General features: G+C 61.3%; 1 protein-coding gene across 2 annotated transcripts; it reads right to left on the bottom strand.

The window, feature by feature from the left end:
* Positions 1–919: 919 nt before the first annotated feature.
* MYO1F (myosin IF) lies at positions 920–19,293 on the bottom strand. Of its 2 annotated transcripts, XM_026110842.2 has the most exons (28): positions 19,186–19,293; positions 14,830–14,967; positions 12,066–12,155; positions 11,454–11,548; positions 10,630–10,717; positions 10,316–10,405; positions 9,940–10,071; positions 9,716–9,850; positions 9,499–9,631; positions 8,898–9,094; positions 8,475–8,555; positions 8,254–8,340; positions 7,836–7,922; positions 7,378–7,545; positions 7,187–7,272; positions 6,718–6,799; positions 6,502–6,608; positions 6,221–6,319; positions 5,999–6,143; positions 5,646–5,760; positions 4,658–4,827; positions 4,349–4,494; positions 3,774–3,920; positions 3,466–3,614; positions 3,079–3,162; positions 2,767–2,965; positions 2,210–2,376; positions 920–2,089 (listed from the first exon to the last, which is right to left on the bottom strand). In XM_026110842.2, the coding sequence occupies exons 1-28, from the start codon at positions 19,186–19,188 to the stop codon at positions 2,013–2,015; spliced, it is 3,297 nt and encodes a 1,098-aa protein (XP_025966627.2). In that variant the 5' UTR covers positions 19,189–19,293; the 3' UTR covers positions 920–2,012. The 2 variants fall into 2 exon arrangements, 1 of the variants encoding a protein (XP_025966627.2); XR_010385076.1 differs by lacking the exons at positions 920–2,089; positions 2,210–2,376 and having other exon boundaries at positions 2,829–2,965; positions 3,500–3,614.
* Positions 19,294–20,038: the final 745 nt, after the last annotated feature.

The following is a 20,038-nucleotide window of genomic DNA, read 5'->3' as shown; positions in this document are numbered from 1 at the left end:
AGGGCTCTCCGTGCCTGCTGCAGGACCTGTGCCGCTTGCCCAGCAGTGGCTGCCGGTGGTCGGCCCCGGCTCGACGCGGGCCCAGGGTGCTGGGCACCTTGTGGCCCCAAATAGGGGCTGGAAGGTGGTTCCTAAATCTCCGGAGTATCCAAAGCTAATTTTTTCTCATGAAAAAAGAGCCGAGGCGCTGCCTCCCCGCGATGCTCTGCGGCGAAAGGCCTCTCCAAGCCGGGCGTTTGCCGGATGCGCCGTTTGCAGCGGGGGGGCTGGACGGACGGACTCCATTTCCCGGCAGCCTTTCGCCTTGTGCCGCCCCCACCCTGGAGGAAATGGGCTCCCCTAACCCCTTCCCCCCCCCGCCCCATCTGCCCCCCATCTCTAGGGCCTGAGGAAGGGTTTTGCTTGCCCGGGGCAGGGGGTGGGTGCCAGGCGGGGGCACGGGGGGGTGGCAGTGAGGGAGGAAGAGGAAGAGGAAGAGGACTGGGGCCAGCGGGGAGCGGGGGCTGCCGTCACTTCCGCCCTGCGGCGCAGGAGCGTGCCTGGGCGATAAAGAAAGGGATATAAAAAAAAACACGGGGGGGGGGGTCACAGAGCCCTGCAGCGAAAGCATCCTTTGGGGCACCCCTCTGCCCCCAGCCCCCCCGGGCTGCGTGTGCCTGCGGGGACGCCGGGGCCCTTCCCAGCGACACGGGGCCTCCGCAAGGGAGGGAAGGGCAGACAGGGACAAATCCTGCTGCATCGGCACTGTTCGGTCATGTCCCTGATGCCACCCCCCCTCCCAAAGCCCCCCCCGGCCCCCGGGTGGGCTCAGTCCCCTCGACATCCCTCATCCCTGAGCGATGCTGTGATTGCGGCTCGGACGAGCAGCGCAGCACCCGGGATGCCCGCGAGAGGAGCCCCCAGCACCCTGCTTCTTGGGGAAGGTCCCAGCTCTTTATTAATCATGACAAATTGCTACATCCGCTGAGCCATCGGGTTTTGGCCCCTTGGAGCAGGCCCAGGGCAGCCCAGCCCGACCCGGCCGCGTGCAGCCCGCAGACCTCTGCCCCGAAAAGGCTCTTTGAGCTTTGGCCAAACAGTCCTTGCAGCTCTTTTCCCAGGAAATCGGGGTGCAGCAGCAATGCCCAGGTCTCGTTGTGCCCTGTTTCCCAGCGTTTTCATCCCATATTCCTTTGGCGGGGGAGGAAGAGGTTCTGCAGTCCCAGCCGGCCCTGCTGTGCAGTCCAGCGTCACGCTGGGTCGTGCAGGCACCTGAGCCGGGTGCGTGGGGGAAGCTCGTTTCCATGCCCGGAGGCATCTTCTCGCAGCACGCGAAGCGGAGGGAACCGGGCTGCCTCCTGCATGCATTTGCGCTTGTCACCACGCAGGGACCCGGGGGTGAAATACTTATTCTTGGCTCTGTTTTTGCGTCAGACTCGGATTTGCTGTGCTTGCAATACATGAACTCTCCAGCATCAAAGTCAGAGGACCAAAGCCACCACTGGCAGACAGGATAACTTTATAACTACACTTATTAACAATAATCCTATTTATACCCGAGAACCACCTTCAGCAGTTCCACTCCTGCGACGTGGCGTGCTGTAGGAGCAGGGAGAGCCCTTGCTCCAGGGCTGTGATTTCAAGTAGCCACGGAAATCAGTGATTTCCACCGTTAAAACCCTGGTTAGTGGATATGGGCAGCGTGGAGGTAGGGAACGGGCTGGGCAGCCAGCGAAGGGAATAGGGAGCCCAGAAGGGAAGCGGTTATTTAACACCAGCATCTGCAGAAAGGAGCTGGTCAGCCCTCTCCTCATGCTGGACTCTGAAATGATTTTGGCAAAGCCCATCTTTGGGGATGTGCAGTGGCCTCCACGCCACAGCTGGCTGCAGAGAGCTGCCCGTTGCCCACCACCAGCCTGCTCCAGGCAGGGACATGGGTCTTGCTCGGGCTGCATGTCTTCATCGGAGGTGAGGTGGGAGGAAGCTGCTGGCGGCCTCCCATCACACCTGGCCGTGCAACCACTGGATGGAGCTCAGATCTTCTGCACGTAGTTCCCAGGGAAAAGGCCTTCCTTGCCATGGAGCCGACCTTTCCACCAACCAGAGATATCTGGAGAAGGGGAGAAGCAACAGTTCAACATCAAAACCACCTACACAGTGCTGATGTGCTGCAAGCCTGAGTGCAGGGGGCTTGCCCAGAGGTGCTGGGGCAGCAGTGCCCAATGGGTACCTTCCAAGAGGATGTCGATGATGTCCCCCACATTGAAGCTGAGCTCGTCCACGTCTTGCCCCACGTACTGGTACAGCGCCTGGCAGCGTGGGACGGCTGCCTTGGGCTGGGGCTTGGGGCGCCCGGCCGGAGGGGGCCGCTGGCTCACGCTTCGCCGCCGTTGCATGCTGCAGGGTCAAGGACAAATGACATTAAAAGAGGTGAGCGTAGGATACGGCAGGACATCACGCTGTACCCGGGACAGTGTGGCATGCTGAACCAAGCCCAGGGCTACATCCCCCTTCCAGCCTTGATCTCCCCCACCAAAGTGCTGCTCTGTGCCCCCAGCTCAGCACTGCAAAGGGAAGGTCCTCCTAGTGCAGGCACTGGGAGAACTGGTGTGGAGAAGACCCAAGGAGACCTGCCAGCACGGCCAGACCACCCGGAGCAGGTCCAGCTGGATGAGGCCAGGAGGGTGAGCTGGCCGTGGAGGGAAAAGCCAGTGTCTGGGGCAGCAGCAACTAGAGGCAGAGGTCAGGGCCGGGCTGGGCACACTGGGGGACGGTACCGTGACCTACCCAGCCACCCCCTGGTCAGGCACGTTGAGGAACTCCATGTTCTGCTCGGATGGCGGCCGCGTCTTTGCCTTGCGGCTGCTTTGCATGGGCAGTGCCGTGACTGGTGGCCCCCGCGCCTGCTTCTGGTGCGCCGTGTAGGTGTCCTGCCGCGCCCGGCTGTTGCTGCGGGGGAACTGGGGTGCCCCGTTCCTGCAGGTGCCTGGAGACCCCCCCAGAGATGGCATGTTATGGCGGCAGAGGCCGCTGGGCCAGGCTGGGGTCTGCCCTCAGGGACTGGCTCCCCGGTGCCGACCCCTTTGGCACTGCCCTCACCTCTTGGTGCTGTTGGGGCACTTCGGGAGGCTGCTGGTGGCCTGTGGCAACCTCTGCTCTGCGTCACCCCCTTCCTCGTGGGCTCTGGGGGGACGAAAGACCCCCGTTAGGTGATGGTACCCATAAGCGTCATGAGGTCCTCAGAGACGTCTGGGGAGTCGGCAATGGGTTGGCTGCCTCTTTCCCCGACGTGCCTGGTCCCCCCATCCCATGAGCAGCAGCGTGACCATGCTGCTGGTGAAAGGCAAGCGTGTGTGCCCGAGGACCTGTGCCCAGGCCCATGGTGGCTCACCGCACCAGCCCCTCGCTGCTGTAGCCCAGCCACCGCGGTGCTGCCGGCCCTCCCGCTGCCTCTCCCCAGCGGGATGCCCTGGCGCCGGCACTCACTGGAGTTCTTGGGGAGCCCGTCCCCGATGCTGACCGTAAGGGTTTTGCCTCCTGCTTTGAGGGCGGCCACGTCGCCCTGGCCTCTCGCGAAGGTAACGTTGCGGGTGCCGCCGCCGCCCCAGCCCTCCTTCTTCACCCGGAACTGTAGTCTGGCGGAGAGAGGCAGGCCGTGAGGCCAAGGTTTGGGACACCCACCCCGCTGTGGGGTTACAGAGCCAGCCCTCCATGGCACATGTGATTGGCCTTGAAAATTTGGGCCATGAGAGGAAAGAGTCAAGCCCAGCCAGTAGTGCTGCCCCAGTCCTTACGCGTCTTTGAAGGTGAGGTGCAGCTTGCTGCGGGTGAGCTCCTCATAGCGTTTGCACAGCAAGCTGATGAGCTCCGTCTTAAAGATCGACTCCAAGAAATTGTCGGCTTCATTCTCATGGAGGATGAAGAAGTCATCCTGCCTGGTGCTGCTCGGAGAAACCCCCAAGAGGGGAAGTGTTAGACACTGGGCACAGGCAATGCTGATCCCAACCAGCGCTGGTTGGGAACCAGGAGACCCCACTCAGTCTGGAGTCTGGTCCACCCAAGCCAACAAATTTGGAGGCTGAGCTAGTGGGAAACCTCCCAGGCCTCCAAAGCAAGGACGCAGCCAACCCTGCAGGGACCCCAGACTCATGAGTCCCCTATCTCTTCCCTCCCCACCATGGTGTGGTGCTCTGACACCTTCATCTCCAACAATAGGTTGGAGATCAGAGGATGGAGAAAGCCTGGGAGACCCAGGACGGGCCAGCACGCCAGCCTGTCTGACCCATGGGGCTGCTGAAGACCTCATGGTCCCCCTGCAAAGAGTCTTGTGGAGCCACGTGTGGTCCCAGCCCCGTGCTAGGGGACGCACCTCAGCGAGACGCCGCTCACAGCCTGGATCTCCACCTTCTTCTTGAGCACTTCCTTGATCTGCCCCTTCTCGGGACCTTTCTTCACCTTCTCCCGGCCAATCAGGTAGAAGTACTTGGGGGTGAGGATGAAGTCTCGCTTGATGGGCTGGGGATGGGCAGGAGCAGGGGGTGAGGGACACGGGTACGTGAAGTGTATGTTCACTGGGGGACACGAGGCCTACATGGGTCCATCCAAGCACATCCACGATGAGTCATGAGAACGTGACATGGCTTGGACTTTCCCCTGAGCCCCAGCTGGGTCCGTTTACCTTAAATCTCCGGTCGTACTTGGTGATGGAGTCAGCGAAGTCTATCCGCTCCCTCTTGGCCATGAACTGGCGCAGCTCTGGCCGTTCCTCCATGCCCAGGTAATCACCCACAAAATTCCTGTTGATGCTGTTCCTCCTCCTCTCTTTGAAGTTGTAGAGGATGTTGGAAGCTGTGCGGGGACCCCAAAGTGATGCTGGTCAGGCCGGGGCCCTGCCAGCTGGGCAGCTAAGCCTGTTGCTTGGACCACTGGAGCTCGGCACCAGGAGCCTGCGGGGCCAAGCATCTCCTGGCCTTATAAATCTGGCTGCTAGAGCCACGTGAGACATCCCACAAGCCGTGGCAGCAGGACGTGAGGCCCACTGCATGCCATAGAAGGCATCCGAGCTGTTTGAACCTTGCTGGCTTTTAATCACATTAATTGCTCTCAAAACCTTGCATTGTGGGAAAGAGACACCATCCCAGGCTGTGGGGTTTTCCTCTTGATTTTTCACTGTACATTTGGAGACATTGGGAAACGCCTGCAATGGGAGCTGGGTGGTGAACCACTGGCCTTTCCCATCCCTCTGCACTGAGCATTGGGTACCCTGCAGCAGAGCAGGATCCATCTCAAAACTGAGTCTCCTACTCATGTCCATCCCTTTTGGAGGCAATGAAATGGAGAGAGGGAGACAGAGACGGGCTCTAATTTCTGTCCTATGGCCCCTGTCAGGGCTGGAAATAGTAGCAAGAAGTCCATTCCCTCCTTTAAAATCCCAGTGAAGACCCCAGGCACCCTGCTCTCCAGCCCCCCCATCATCCCATCCTTATTATCACTGCAATTAGGAGCTGGGCTGCTGGTCTCCTGCTCCTTTGGTGGCCGGGCCAGTAGGCAGCGACGTGGCTGACTCCGGCTGAGAGCATCCTTGCGGGGTGCTGCTCCCGACCTGAAACTGCCATCACTGCCCAGCTCCTGGCCTGGCTGCTGTGGCTCTGGCCCCACGGTCTTACCCTCTTCTCGCATCTGCTCGTACTTCCGGATGGCGATGTGTCTCCGCCAGGCCTTCTGGATCACCCGGGCAAAACCGTCAAACTTCCGCTCCCGCATCTCTTCGAGGAGGAAGAGCTGCACGAGTGGACATGGGGTGCTGAGCCTGGCTGGGAACGGGGCCACCTGGCCAGGGTCTCCCTCCCTTCTCCCAGGTATTAGCATCCTCTTCCCAAAACCACCCCAGCATGGCCCAAATTGATGCCCAGCTGGACACAGGGATGTCCCTTCTGGAGGCTGGATGGGTGCTGCTCACCAGGTGCCTCTCCAGACCCATGCAGAGCTGCAAGGTGACGGGCAGAGCTGGGCCACCTACCGATTCGGGATTCTTGACGAACACCTTGCTCCGGCCCATCTGATACTGGTCTGGGTCCATGTTAACGGACCGCAGCAAGTGCTGCACGCCCTGGCGTTCGTCCCCTCGCCAGGAGGGCCACGTCTCCGGGGTGAGGATGGCGTACCTGCCGGCAGAGGGGCCATGAGTGCACGCCCCGGACTCGCTGCCCTCCGTCTGGGGCTGGCCCCAACGATCGCTCACCGTTGCAGGAACTTGTGGAAGATGCGGCGGTAGGCGAAACCCGCCCGGCGGACCCGGATGTTCTCCTTCAGCCCCAGGTACTCGACTTGGTGCTTCACCCTGTGGAGCCAAGAGCGGCGAGGGAAGTGCTCAGGGTGGGACGAGACCCTGCACTGCAGCTCCCATGGAGAGGAACAGGTCCAGGGATCCGCTTGGCAGCTCGATCCTTGTGGGAAAGCCGGACCCCACCATGCACCGGCCCCCAGGCTTCACAGGCGCCGTGATGCAGAGGCCTCCTTTACCTGCTCTCCTCCCAGTCTCTGGGTTTCTTGGTCTCGTTGGGTTTGATGCAGCGGATGTAGTGTGGCGTGCACTTCATTAGCGTGTTCACCAGGTCGTTAGCTTGTTTCTGTTGCGAAGATGAACCTTGGCAGTGTTCGGAGGCTTTGCCAGGAGCCCAGCACCCTGTTGCTGCCCGAGGGAAAGGCAGCTGCTGTCCTGCAGCCTCCAGGACATACCTTGATTTTGGAGCCCGCTGTGGTTGGTCGGCCCTTTTTGTCAGAATCCAGCTTTTCTGGGAAAAGCATCCGGATGAAACCACTGAAAGGCAGATAACAGTGAGTGGGTGAGAGCTGAGGGACTCTGGGAGGCTCAGCAAGTGCTAGCCCATCACAGGAACCAGCTCCAGCCCCAGTTTCTGCTGCTGTGAAACACGGATGTTAGGCATCAGTCTGCACCAAGGTTGAGCCAGACCCCTCCAAATTTCCCCCTTCATCCAGACCAGCATCTCTCGAATCCTGCTGCTGCTGCACCTGACGGGGAGATGCCACCAGTCCCCAAGGGGCGATGCAGGATGCTAGGCACTGGCCGGGGCAGGAGTGCGAGATGGTCCAAGACACAAGTTTTCCTCTCTGGCTTTGAGGATGCTGCACCCAGACTGAGCCCTCAAGGGATGCTGTGGGGGACTGAGGCACTCCCCAGACTCACTATTCGCTGCTCTGCATGAGCTCAATCAGGTCGGTGAAGAGCACGTCGCGATTGCGCTCGCAGAAGCCCGTCACGTCGTAGGAGACCTGGAGGGGCCGTGAGAGGAGGGAGCTCAGCCCGCCTGGGCCAGGCAAATCCCCCCGGCGCCATGCATGCGAGGGGCACCCGTGCTCAGGGCGCGTGCCGTGTACCTTGCCTGCATAGTGGTGGATGACGAAGCCCGAGTTCCAGCTGTTGAAGTGCTCGTGCGTCCCCACGGCTGCCTGCAGCTTCTGCAGCAGGGTCTGGTCGGCCCCTTCGCCAGTCGCGTGCATGGTGGCGCAGACGTCATCCAGGACGCTCATGATCCCGGGTGGGTTCTGGGGGAGGCAGCCAAGCCTGGGATGACCTGTGTGCCCTCAGCGAAGCCCTGGGGGATTTGGGCAGGCCCCAGTCCCGTATCTGGCTTTAAGTGCCCTGCGCTGCTCGAAGCTGCTTTCCTTTGAATTGCTGCTTGAGTTAAGGATGTAGAGCACCTCCCTGGTGCTGCTGCTTGCCCAGGGATGCTCCCCGGCAGGACTGGCTTTGGCCACCCGCCATGAACAGCACCCTGTCCGTCTGTCTTTCCGGGGTGTCTTAAGCCTCCCCTTGAGGAGGGGACCCCACTCACCAGCTTGTTCTCGATCAGGTCGCACACCACCTTGTTATTGAAGTACTGGATCTGGGTCCACTTGATGCCCTCCTGCACGTATTCCTCCTAGGGAAGAGCGGAGAGAGGCGGGTGAGGGCAGCTGCGTGCAGATGGACAGACACAGGCAGCCTTTCCTCTCCTGTCCTCCGCTCATGAATAGTGGTCACCTACAATCTGCAAAGTCCTTGTGCTTGGGGTTTTTGAGCCATACCTACAAAAATGGAATTGGGTCACCTTCTCTGTCAGACCAGAGACCTGATTTCTGGGATTTGCCAACGCCTGGCTGCTCTCTGTGTTGCTGGGATCTGCCCGGGGTTGGGGAGGTGTTGGGGTGCAGGAATCAGGACTTTGGGCAACTTTCAGCTCCCCCCACCGCACCGTGCCCAGTCCCCTGTACCTGCTCTGCCTTGAGGGTCAGCTCGATGAAGATCTGCTGCAGCTTCTCATTCACAAAGTTAATGCAGAATTGTTCAAAGCCGTTTTTCTGCAAAATTGCAGAAGAGAATGGAAGAGGAAAAATAAGATAGGGCTGAGTTGGCTTCTGCCCCTTTCATGTCACCAGAGGAGAGGGAGGACGGATAGTCCCCAGCCGGGCTTCTACAGAAAAGCCACCAGTACCTGGAATATTTCAAAGCCGTAGATGTCGAGCACCCCAATGCTGTATTCCTCGTGTGGCTTCCGCATGGCCCGGTTAATAGACTGCAGGGAGAGATGGCCCAAAGCTCCTTCATCGAGAGCTCCTGCCAGCTCAGTGGACTGTACACTGGAGCAGATGGCCCCCACTCATACCCCTTCTCTGCGGGGCTGGTGTCCTGAGACACTTCACCTATGTCACCACCTCATGCCCCATTTCTGAGGTCATCTCAAGGATGTGGCCAGCTCTTCCCATCTCATCTGCTGCGCTCATGACCCAAGCACCAAGCAAAAGCTCTTTGTGCCTTGGCAGAGGACGGGGCTAGGAGTTACCTCCTGCAAAGAAGGGGCACGCACTACCTGGCTGGAGCATCCCCATCCGCGGTGGGGCTGTGAGGGGGCACGCACCTCCACGAGAAAGTCGAAGACCCTCGCATAGAGGCCCTTGGCCAGGGCATCCCGAGTGTAGGCTGCCTGCTCCACATTGAGGGTGACGTTGATGGACTCCGAGCGGCCGCCCCACTTGCTGTCCATTTTCCTGCTGGTGACCTTGTCGTTGAGCCGCTCCTGGTTGATCCCCAGCAGGTAGGCAGGAAAGGCCAGCACTGGGCAAAGAGAGGGTGGTCAGGATGGACGTATGTCTCAGGGATGCTGCCCACAGCCACCAGGGCTGCCAGACCCTCCTACACTGGCCAAGCCCAAAAGAGGAAGGGACAACTGCGGTCTAGCAACTAGACGTGTGATGGTGTCCTCCCTCTACTAAATCACTGCAAGGGACTGCCAAACAGGACTCCTGCCATCTATCCCCTGCCAGTGATTTTCTAACTATGGCTGTGTCATTTTCTTGCTTACTGCCTCAGTTTTCCCATCTCTGAAGTGGGGAAGATGCTGATGCCACCTCTTTCCTCTGCCAAGGGATATGTGCTATGAGAAGTTTGTGTTCAAGTGCAAAGGATCTCCATGAACATCTCCGCTTGTGCTGCTGAACAAGGGGTGCCGCTGTACTCACCATCAGCATTTTCCACCTGGGCGTAGTTGCCCTCTTCCCGGAAGCTGATGTTCCCAAGGTGGAGGATCCCTGCCACGATCTGCAGCACCAGTTGCTGGTCCTCTCCACAGATGCCAATGACCTGCATGGCGTTCTGGGGGGGCGCAAGGAGCCCATCAGCCTGCGCCCGGCCACAGACAGTGGTGCCCGGGCTCGGGGAGCCCCCGCAGGCACTCACCATGGTCTCATGGAAGTCACTGCGGTCATCGGTGCCGTCCACTTGGTAGGTGTCCGACTGGTTCAAGTAGTAGTAATAATCGGGTGTCATGATGCCCAGGTTCTGCCGCTGCTCTTGGGACGCCCCTTCGATGAGCTGCCGGGCGCGGGGAGAGCGAACAGGGGCTGCAGTTACCAGGAGCAGCGCCCGCGGGTGCCGCGGGGCAGGTGCTGGCGTGCCCGTACCTGGTAGTAGATGTGGAAGTTCCTCTCGTTCTCGTTCTGGCTCACCACCCGGGACTTCTCCAGCAGAAAGTTGGAGATCTTCCCTCCATCAGGCTCGCCGCCCCGGCTGAACTGGATTTCGAAGTACTTCCCCTGCCAATGGGACATGTTGCTGCTCAGAGCCTGCAGGCACGGGGCTGTGTTGCCTCCTCCGAGGTCCGATGGAAACCCCCTGCCTTCAGCCCTGTTATCCTCTCCCCCATCCGCACACTGACGGCATCAGTGCTCCAGCTTCCCGGATCTTGGCATCACCGGGACGGATTCAGGCCGGGATGCTGGGGCAGGTGCTGGCTCTCAGCATGACCCAGGCTCGCAGCATCCTGCCCCAAGGACTTACGAAGCGGCTGGAGTTGTTATTCCTGACGGTTTTGGCATTCCCGAACGCTTCCAGCAAAGGGTTGGACTGCAGGATGATGTCCTTCACATGCTGGGGACAAGAGGAGGGGACAAGGCTGAGCAGGGGGATGCCGGGCCTCCCTGTGGGGTCCCACCTGGGAGCACCCCAGCTCGGAGCTGGCGGCATCCCCGAGGTCTCCCTGCCCCAGGGAGATGCTGCAGATGGAGGAGAAAGCGGGGCTGGGGGGAGGCAGAGGGACAGGGAGGGGATGGATGGAGGTGAAGCAAACACCCGGCTGAGCACGGGAATGGTACCTGCACTTTCTCTCCGCCTCCGGACACTTTGGAGATGTAGCCCATGATGTATTTCGCTGCCACTGTTTTCCCAGCCCCGCTTTCTCCGCTGCGGAAACACCCAGGCAGAGAAGTGAAGGGCGCAGAAATGCCCGGTCCAGGCAGCAGAGCCAGGTCCCCCCATCCCCAGCTCAGGCCCTCGGTCTGGGTCAGGGGAGATGAACGGCACCGGCCGAGGGTCCAGCCCTGAATAAGCCCCACGCTGCAGCAGGGGGGCTCGTAGGGTGCTGGAGTGGTGCAGGGAGCCCTGGGGTCCCGGGGCTGGGTGATCTGCCCGGGAGCCTGTGCACGTGGCAGGGGGTGGGGGCTGCTGCTGCTTTGGGGATGTCCTGGGACAGAAACCGGGCTGGATCGCCCCGGCTGGAGCAAGGCTGGCTACTCTGGGAAGAGATTTTGGACTTTTTGTTGATGGATTTGGGGGGGGAACACAGGACTATGGAGACTAAAGGGGAAGTCTCGGGACTTGCCCCACATCCTGGCCTGTTCCCTTGCAACACACGACCGGAAAACTGCGTTGTGCAAGGCTCAGTTCCTGCAGGGAACGACAGCCCGTTGCAGCCGCAGGGCCACGGCCTGGATGCTGGGATCCTTCCAAGCATCCCTCTGCGCTGGGCTTCAGGTACCCCAGGGGCGAGAAGCGCCTGTTTTCTTGCCTGTACAACACCCTGCACAACACAGCCTTGGTCTCACTTAACGGAGAGGGAGACGGACTGTGTGCTGGGTCTGGGGGTCCTGATGGCGCGGTGGCACCAAGGCCCAGCTCTCGCCCTCCGCCGGCCCCGTACCTGATGATGACGCACTGGTTCTCCCCGTCGATCAGCATGTTCCGGTACATGTTGTCAGTCAGGGCGTAGATGTGGGGGGGATTTTCATACTGAGCCTAGAGAGGGGATACGGAGAGCGGCGCTGAGCGCGGAGCAGCCTCCCCGCCTCTGCGGACAGGCGCCAGCTCCAAATCACCTTAACTCTGCCCACGCACTGCCTGAGGGAACACGCATGGAGCAGGGATGGGGCATATCCTCTTGGCACAAAAAAAGTGAGCTTGCTGGAGGCATTTTGTGTTTTCTCAGCTCTTTGGTGGAGTCCCTCTGTGGCAGAATTAATGTCATTTGGGGTTGTATTGTATCACGTTTGGGTTGCTTTTGCCTGTATTTATTAGCTGAATTTCCCAGGCCTGCAGATTTGCTCCCGAGTCTCGTTGCTGACCCTAAACGGGAGCACCAGTCTGGTTTGGGAATGCCGATTCCCGCAGCACCCAAAGGGAGGATGGGGCCGGTCGTGGGAGAGCCCCCAGGCACTTGCAGGCAGATGCAGCACAGAAGGCAGCTAACGAACCCCATTCAGCTCAATGTCCCCTCCCTTCCCCGACCCCCAAAGCCCGCGTGCAGCGTCCTCACCGCCCCTTGGTAGAGCTCGATCTCCCGGTCGGTGAAGTAGGGCATCTGCTTGAAGGGGTTAACGGAGATGAGCACCGGCCCGATGTAGGTCTGAGCGGCAGGTTAAGGTCTGTCCGGTGGTCTCCCGTGTCCCCCCATCCCTGCCCCGCTCGCCTCCTGCACACAGCCTCAGGGCGACATCGGTGCAAGAGGGCTCGATGGCACAGCCAGGCCGGGGAGTAACGGCAGAAGCGTATTTGGGGGCTCCCTGCCTGCTCCTAGCAATGGCACCGTGATACCACCAGGATTTTTATCCCGGGGCCAGCAGCGGATGTGCTGGTTGCCGTTGGCATTCCTGCCATGCTCCGAGCTCCTTGCTGTTAATGCTCAGCGTCATCCAGCCATGCTTTTTGCAATGGGAGCAGAGAACGTCCCCATTCAACAGGGAAACTGAGGCACAGAGCAGGGGGACCTCACGGGAGAAACCACCAGCTCCTGCCTTTGCTCAGCACCTCCCTCTGCTTTCTTCCACCACCGGCCACCGCAGCCCGGCCTGGAGCACCCCAAAATCTCCCTCAGGGTGGAGGGGAGCATAAATGTTAAGGGAGGGGGAAGAGAACGGCCAAGGGACAGAAAAGCAGGGAACTGAGCCTGCAAATGATGGCAACAGAGATGGATGCAGTGGGAGGACGGGGATGAGTCCCCAGCACCCCAAGCAGGCGCCGGTGCCTGGGCGGATGCTACGGAGAGGGACGACCCCGGCGGGGTGAGCCCTTGGCGAGGGCAGGGACGGTCGGCTGTCCTGTTTTCAGCCCACGCTGAGGGTGGGAAAGGCAGAGGAAGAGGAGCCAAAGGGCAGGAAGAGCAGAGCTTTTGCGGGAAATGCAGAAGTGTGGGGTGTTGAGTCACGGCAGCAGGCTCTGCACAGCACGGTGAGAAAAAAGGAAGGTAGAGGTTGTGTTTTTTCTTTTTTCCCTTTTCTTGCAAAAGGAAAAAAAAAAAACCCAAGCCCCAAACCCAACCCCCAAATGCATTTAAAGCCCCACAGCTGCTGTAAGAGCAAGGATGAGCACTGCGTCACCGCCTGCCCTGGACGGCGCATCGCCTTGTAAGGCCAGCGCTTCATCTTCAGGGAAACCACAGCTACTTTCAGCGGTGAGACCACTGCCGCTGCACACGCCAGCCTCTCCCCTGGCCGAGCAGCTGCCCCAAGCCACCACGTTGCCCTGCCCTGCAATTTAATGATTTTTTTTCCCCTTTCCTAGCCCGACCTGGCAGCTGCCAGGATTGGGAGCAGTGGGGAGCGGATGGATGCCGCAGGGATGCCGAGCCGCTGCGGTCCTTGCTGGGGGGGCGAGTGGATGGACGCTGCAGGGATGCTGAGCTGTCACGATCCTTGCTGGGGGGCGAGTGGATGGATGCTGCAGGGATGCTGAGCTGTCACGATCCTTGCTGGGGGCGAGCGAGGAGTGAGAGCATCCCTCTGTGGCAACGCGGGCAGGTCTCAAAGCCCTGCTGTGAATTCCTGCCGCAGTGGGACGCCGGCCCCATCTGTCCTGCCTCGCTTGGCTGGGGCGAGTGAAGCGCGAGAGCCGCAGAGCATAAGGCATGGTGCTGAGCAGTAGCACTTCGGTACGGGGAGCCGGCAGCGCTCATGCGAAAGCCGGTCTGGATGATGGCACGGGGCAACGTTGGGCAGGACGGAGGGTTTTAGCAGCGCCCTGTGCTCGCCTGGCAGTGTCTGAACCAGCCTGAGAGCAGCAGAAAGCAAAGACCTAGCTAAAAGGCGGCTTCCCCCTTCCAGGTCTACGAGATTGCTCCTGATCTGCCCCAAGGACCACTGCAGAGTTTTTCTGCTTGGATTTGCCATCGCTGGAGGTCTCCGGCAGGGCGGAGGTGACATCGCGGCGTCACTGGGAGGCTCCATCCCACGGCAAAAAGATGTGGCTCCCCGGGGTGCAGCTGCGAGCATCCCCGGGGGTGGCATGGAGACCCTGACCCTGCAGCTGTGGCTGGGGAGGGAGGACACGGCACCACGGGGGGACGTCTCAGCCCAAGGGGAGATGGCAGCTTGGAGGGCCGTCAGCCTGGGGAACCGCAGGAGGTGATGCAAATGTGGCCGTTAGGATCCGGCTCCCAGCGGGGATTTCACAGGGCTGCAGGAATTGCGGAAGAAGTCGGATGAGGATCTTGGTTATGGCTTGCTTTGCAATCCTTGATGCCTCGAGGCTGGAAAGGAGGGATCCAAGTGGCATCTCAGGGCATGGCGGCCCAGGGAATGGACCGTGGCAGTTGGAGTATCTCCGCAGAGCAGCTCGTAAAAGGGGTTGTTTTGCGTGAGCCGGCACTGGGGTCACCCGCCGTCCTGCCGTCTCATTGCACCCGCCGTGGGCTGCGTGCTGGGGCCGGCCGAGGTCTCCGGGTGCACCGCGGTGGCGGGCACCTCCGGGGCGGGGGCTTGTGCAGGCGCCCACACTTGTGCTGCCCATCTGGACCAGGGGAGCAGAGTCCGTCCGTGCCCTGGTGCGACGTCCTGCTGCGCAGCCCCGGCAGGCTAAGGAGGGAGCTGCAAGCCGGTGGGACCATGCTGCAGAGACAGGCCCTTTCCCCAGTTAATGCTGAACCACTCGGGCTGCGCAGGGCTGCAGCATATAAAGGGGTGAAGAACCTTTGCAACAGCCACCCCTATTCCCCCAGGCTAATCCCAACCCCATCTTGGGACCAGGGTGCCCTGGGTCGACCTGCTCCCCCACAAAGCTCCCGAGCGTGGCCCTGGGAAGGATACAAAGATGTAATCGTCCATAAAGCGCTTCTTGAGGTTCTCCACGATGGCCTCCTCGGTGATCTTGGAGAGCAGCACCATGTCGTCCACGCCGCTCTGCTTGACATTGTGGCTCTGCCAGTGGAAGCGCTCCTTGCTGCCCTGCAGGGAGACGGCGAGAGCCGCTGCACCGGGGCGCGACCAGCACCGTGCGTGGTGCAGCTGGCGTAGGGTCTGCAAAGCTCCTAAAAAGCTGCTCTGGGGAAGCGGTGGCTGAGGAAGAAGCAAAGCCCCGCAGGTGGGCCATGGTTTGCCCAGCTGGGAGCCCCTCCTCTGGCTGAATCCTGCCTCCCTGCGCCGGTCTTGCAGGCTGAGCATAACAGAAAGGAGCAAACTGGGCACCAACAGCCCGTTTGCAAGATCATCCTGCTCGTTAATGGGTTAAGGAGTGAATAAATTGCCACAGCAGCCCCGAGCAGGGAAAAAGCAATCGCTGCCTAGGCTCTGCCTGCAAAAATAACCCAAGGAGAAAGGCAAAAATCTGAGGGCAGCCCATTGGTGTTTGCCCGACCTGGTGCACCCTCGGCTTGCTGCCTCCCTGCTGCATTTCCGTTTGCTCTCGGTGCAGCTGCTGGGCAAAGGGAGCAGCCCAGGCCACAGGTGTAAATGGTCCTCGGGCACCGTTTCCTCCCTGCCCGGGCGAATGTAACTACCTGCTTTCCGACCGCAGAGAAAAAAGCCCCGAAAGTGGCCTGGCTTCATCCTCTCGTGACAACGGGGCGGAAGGAAAACGTTATGAGCTGCAATTTAAGCCATTGGGGGGCTAGACAAGGCCCTTCCTGGGGATGGGACGGGATGATTTCACCTTGCAAATAATAGCAGCCCCCCCTCCACCCCCCGAGGCCTCTCATCCTCACTGTTACAAAGGAAACTTGCTGCACTTGCTGCTCCGTGCAAAGCTGCAGCGAGGTGCCCGCCCGGGCACGCAGTGCCGGCGAGGGCCGTGCCAGCACCCAGCCGGGGCTGTGCTCGGGGCTGGCAGGGAGCCCCTGGGCCCTGCACGCTGCCCCGGCATCAGGGGGCCCCGGTCGACCGCAGGGCATCCCGGGAGGGGACATGTCTGCCCGGAGCCGTCTCTGCTCCTCTGCGTGTCGGCTCACTGCTGCCCGCCCCTGCGTTTCCTCTTTTTGCCCAAAGCGCTCCAAGCACCGATTTCACTTCTCTTCCCCCTGGCCTTGCCCCAGCATCTTACTCCTTCCATTTCCCCTTTTTGGCTCTTCCCCTTCTGCTTCATTTTATCTGCCAGGCTTTGGGCTTTCAGGCGCTTCTGTGTTCTTGCCTGGCCGGGTTGGGAAGAGCCTCCGCATCCCTCTGCCTTTGCTCCCTGATTTTGCCTGGCAGCCCCTGCTTCCCGGCCTCGTGCCCCGAGGATGCTCCCTGCTCCCCCACCAGCTCTGCCCTTGCCAGGCACCGGGATTTAATAGCGGCCTTATAGCTGCAACCTAAAATATGGTGCTCCCCCCGCTAAAACAAAAAAAAAGAAAAGAAAGAAAAATTCCCAAATGCAACTCAAAGCCCTGAAAGCAATGGAGCTGGATGCCGTGGGCTCCCCACTGGCCTCTCCCCATCCCGGCGCCCTCGGGCACGGGCACCCTGCGCTGGTATCGCCCGTGGCGGCACCGAATTCAGGCAAGTAGCCACGTTTCTGGTGTTGCAACCTCGGCACTTTTGAGCTGACACTCGTATTTCTTTCTCGTGCAAGCAGTTGCCGGACACAGCCCCTGCCCGCAGCCCCTGCCCGCATCCCGCCGCCTCCCGGGCACGCTCCCCGGCCGCACTGCGCGCGACGGAGGCGGTTTTCCGGCCGCGATGATGTTCCCCGATAAAGCACGGCTGCAGGGCAAACTCGGGCATCACTTCGATGAGGGCGTTTGTGCCCGATTTCAGCCGGGCCACGTGTTTCTGCACCGTTCGGCTGCGTGCAAAGGGCTCCCGCGGGAGGGGGCCGGGGGCGGCACTGGCTCTGCCTTGAGACACAGTTCTGAAAACCTGGGTTTGGAAATACATGCCCCAACGCACGGCTGAGGGCCCCCAGCCCCAGGGGACCCCTTGGCCCTGTGCAATAGCTGCAGGTGCTTCATCCAGGCTGAAGTTTGGGTGAAGAACATGCGGGTGATTTTTGTTGGTCCTGGGGCAGCGGGAAACCTGCTCTGGGGCTGAAATCCCGCAGCGACAGGCCAAGCGTCGCAGGGGCTCGGCAGCCTCGTCTGCAGCGGGACCGCCACAGGGGCCTGCCGGAGCAGGGGGGCTGCACAGCCCCGACCCAACGCCATCGGCCGGCTCTCTGCCGCCGCGCACGGGCAGTGGCTCTCGCAAGCCCCGGGAGCTGCCTTGGCGGCAAAATCTGCAGCCGCGCTGCAAAAAAGGTCCTTTCTCCACTGCTGCTGCACTGGGCGCAGCGGAGACCCGCTCCTGGCTGTGCCGACGGGCCCTGTCTCCCCGGCCGGGGCAGCGAAACATCATTGCAAAACTTTCGTTGCAAAACAGCATCTGTTTTTTTTTTTTTTTCTCTGAAGCTTGGGTGCCCGCCACCGAGAAAAGCTGCGGAGCAAAGGCAGCCGAAGTTGGCACCTTTTTTTTTCAATAAAGGGCAAACCCCAGCGCAGCCAACACCCTACGAAACCACCGGAAATACCTAGAAGAGCAGCACAGGATATTGCAATGCTCTCAGCAAACCCACGAGGTCGCAGAGCCGAGCAGCACTCACGGGGATGGAAAGAGCTGCCCTGGAGCCAAACCCCAGCAGGGATTCGGGAATCTGGCTGCTTTCCCGGGAGAAACGGGATAAGCCCGGCAAGAGGAGCCCCGAGGGGTGCAGGGGGGTTGCTGCAAGGCAGCGGACGGGCTCGTACGGTCCCTTGGGGGAAGCTGCAAAGTGTCTTCAGGCCTCGGATGACAGCGGGAAGAGGAAGGCGTTCGTGTCTCGCAGCGGGGAGAGAGACGGTGCTGCGGCGGGGTGGCTGCGCTGGCGCATCCTCCCCCGGGGCGGCAACGCGGCTGGCCCTGACGCAGCGGCGGGGAGGGGCCGGTGGCTCCGGTTCCCCCTCGTCGGGGTCCCCCTTCCCTGCTGGGTGGGAAGATGAGGGCTGCAAATGCAGCCGGAGCAGAGCCGTGAGCTGGGGATGCGGCCGCCCTGTGCACCCATCTCACTTCCAGCCTGAGCATCTCCCCACCGTGCTGCCAGGATCCCTTGGTTCTCCATCGCGGGAGGGGAAAACAAAAGCCCCATTTTTTCCCCTTAACTATTTCTCTTTCACCTCTGGTCCTTCCTCTCCCCCCTGCCCGTCCCAGAGTGTCCCAGTGCCCGCGGGGACTCCCGCTCCACCCTGCCCGCGGTGCCCCTTGGGCCTTTCCAGCCTCCCCGGCTCGGCCCTAGCTTCTTCCACCCCTGTTAGCCTGTAGCCAGCCCATTTCAAGAGTCTTCATCTTCCTCTTCTCCTTCCTCCAGAGCCACTTCCAGCTCCGGACAGTGCCGCTGCCCTTGCAGCAGCCCCATCCCCTGCGCCCGGAGCGGGCTGCGGTCCCTGCTCAGCCCTTGCTGGGTCACGGGTCCTGCCATGAGCCCAGTTTGAGGATGGAAACTGGCACCTGGCTGCTGTCACCTCCCCGCATGCTGCGGCAAAGCTGTTCGGCAAGGGGCGACTGCCGGGAAGGCATCGCCGCCGGCTGGACCCGGCCGACTCCCCGCTCCCACCACGGCCGGGAAGTGCTGAAACCAAAAGTGTTTCTCGGGAAGTTGAGTTGGCAGGAACAAATGGGTTCTCCCTCGCTGGGGACCGCATTGATGGCGAAAGCAAGAGCACCTTCCCACCAGCCTCGTCGCCCTGAGCCCCCAGGCCCTGCCGCAGGCAGCCCCGGCCCCACTCGGACCCCGCGCACGGTACAAACGGGCTCCCGGCGGCCGATGCAGCTGATGCAGCCGATGCAGCCGATGCAGCCGGGCCACCCCGCGGGCAGCACCCAGCCCCCAGCCCCAGCTGCTCCCCATGGCCCTACCCCAACGCCTCGCTCAGCCCCAGCCCGACCCTGCAAGGCGCCTGCTGCCTGGAGCGGGAGCAGCGCTGCCGGCACCTTGCCGTCGTCGGGACGAGCCGGCTACCCCGGCAGCCCCGGTGGCTCTCGCCTGCTCCTTGCACCTGCAGGCGCTGGCGGCGGCACGGGGACCGCGGCAGGGACAGGGTGGCCGGAGCCAATGTGGGCTGCAAGAGCGGGGCCGGGGCAGACAGCGTCCCAGGGTTGCAGAGAAAACCGGGTGGCAGCCCCCGGGCACGCAGCCACCCCGGGGCGCAGGGGGACCCGGCTGTGCCCTGCTGCACTCACCATGGTGTCGCCGAAGCCGGGCCGTCCCGCGCGTCCTGCCCTGGGACCGGGGGGCTCCTGTCACCAGGGGCCCGGGTCCATCCCCGGGCACTTCGCTTTGTGTTTCTGCTGCAACTACAAATTGCAACTAATTTTTTTTTTCCTCCTCCCACTTCCTCATTTAGCACTGAGCTGCTCTGGCGGGGGGGTGGGGAGATCGAGGGCTGCTTTCCTCTGTCGGGGGGAGCTTTCGGGGTGGCCCTGCCCTGCGTTCCCCACCTCGGCCGCAGACGGGTGCCACAGGCTCCGAGGTTACCATCCTGCGGACGCAGGTAGCACTGGGGCTCTTTGGTTTTGTCGGGAAGGGATGCTCCAAGCCTCTGCAAAACCCTTTCCCCCACCCCAGGGTGCCAGCTTGATGTTTCTCGGGGTGGCAGATGGGTGCTGGGGGGAGGCTTTGCTTTTAGGAGCAAGATGCTTTATCGGTCGCTGCTTTTTCCAACTCTTTTCCAGTGTCTTTACGCCAGCCTGGCCCTTGGTGTGGGGAAGCATGCGGGCGCCCCGTGCCTGGGCACATGCTGCAGCCGGGGCCACGCTTGCTAAACCAACTCAGCTGGAGCCATTTCAGCTCAACGGGTGGCAACTCGGGGAGCGTTTGCAATATGAGTGGCAAAGGGTTACCGAGCCGTGGGCTGGGAGCTGGGTGGAAAAAGCGCTCACGAGCGTTTCTATCGAACCATTTTGCAACGCCAAAGGCGGAAAGCATAGTGCGGCGTGCAAGCACTTGGCTGAGAAAATATTCTACCTGGGGCGATGCGCCACAATCTGAATGCGGGCGGTAAGCAAAGAAAAGCGTTACTGCTCATGAGATATT

Source organism: Dromaius novaehollandiae, chromosome 25 (genome assembly GCF_036370855.1).
Source record: "Dromaius novaehollandiae isolate bDroNov1 chromosome 25, bDroNov1.hap1, whole genome shotgun sequence".
NCBI lineage: Eukaryota > Metazoa > Chordata > Aves > Casuariiformes > Dromaiidae > Dromaius > Dromaius novaehollandiae.
This window is presented reverse-complemented; position numbering and strand designations above follow the sequence as displayed.

Coding starts and splice junctions, on each gene's coding strand:
- MYO1F (XM_026110842.2), bottom strand. Junction 12,156..14,829: donor TTATGGACGATTACATCTTT/GTATCCTTCCCA, acceptor CCTGCCGCTCAG/ACCTACATCGGGCCGGTGCT. Junction 7,273..7,377: donor TCCACCACTATGCAGGCAAG/GTACACGGCACG, acceptor CGGCCCCTCCAG/GTCTCCTACGACGTGACGGG.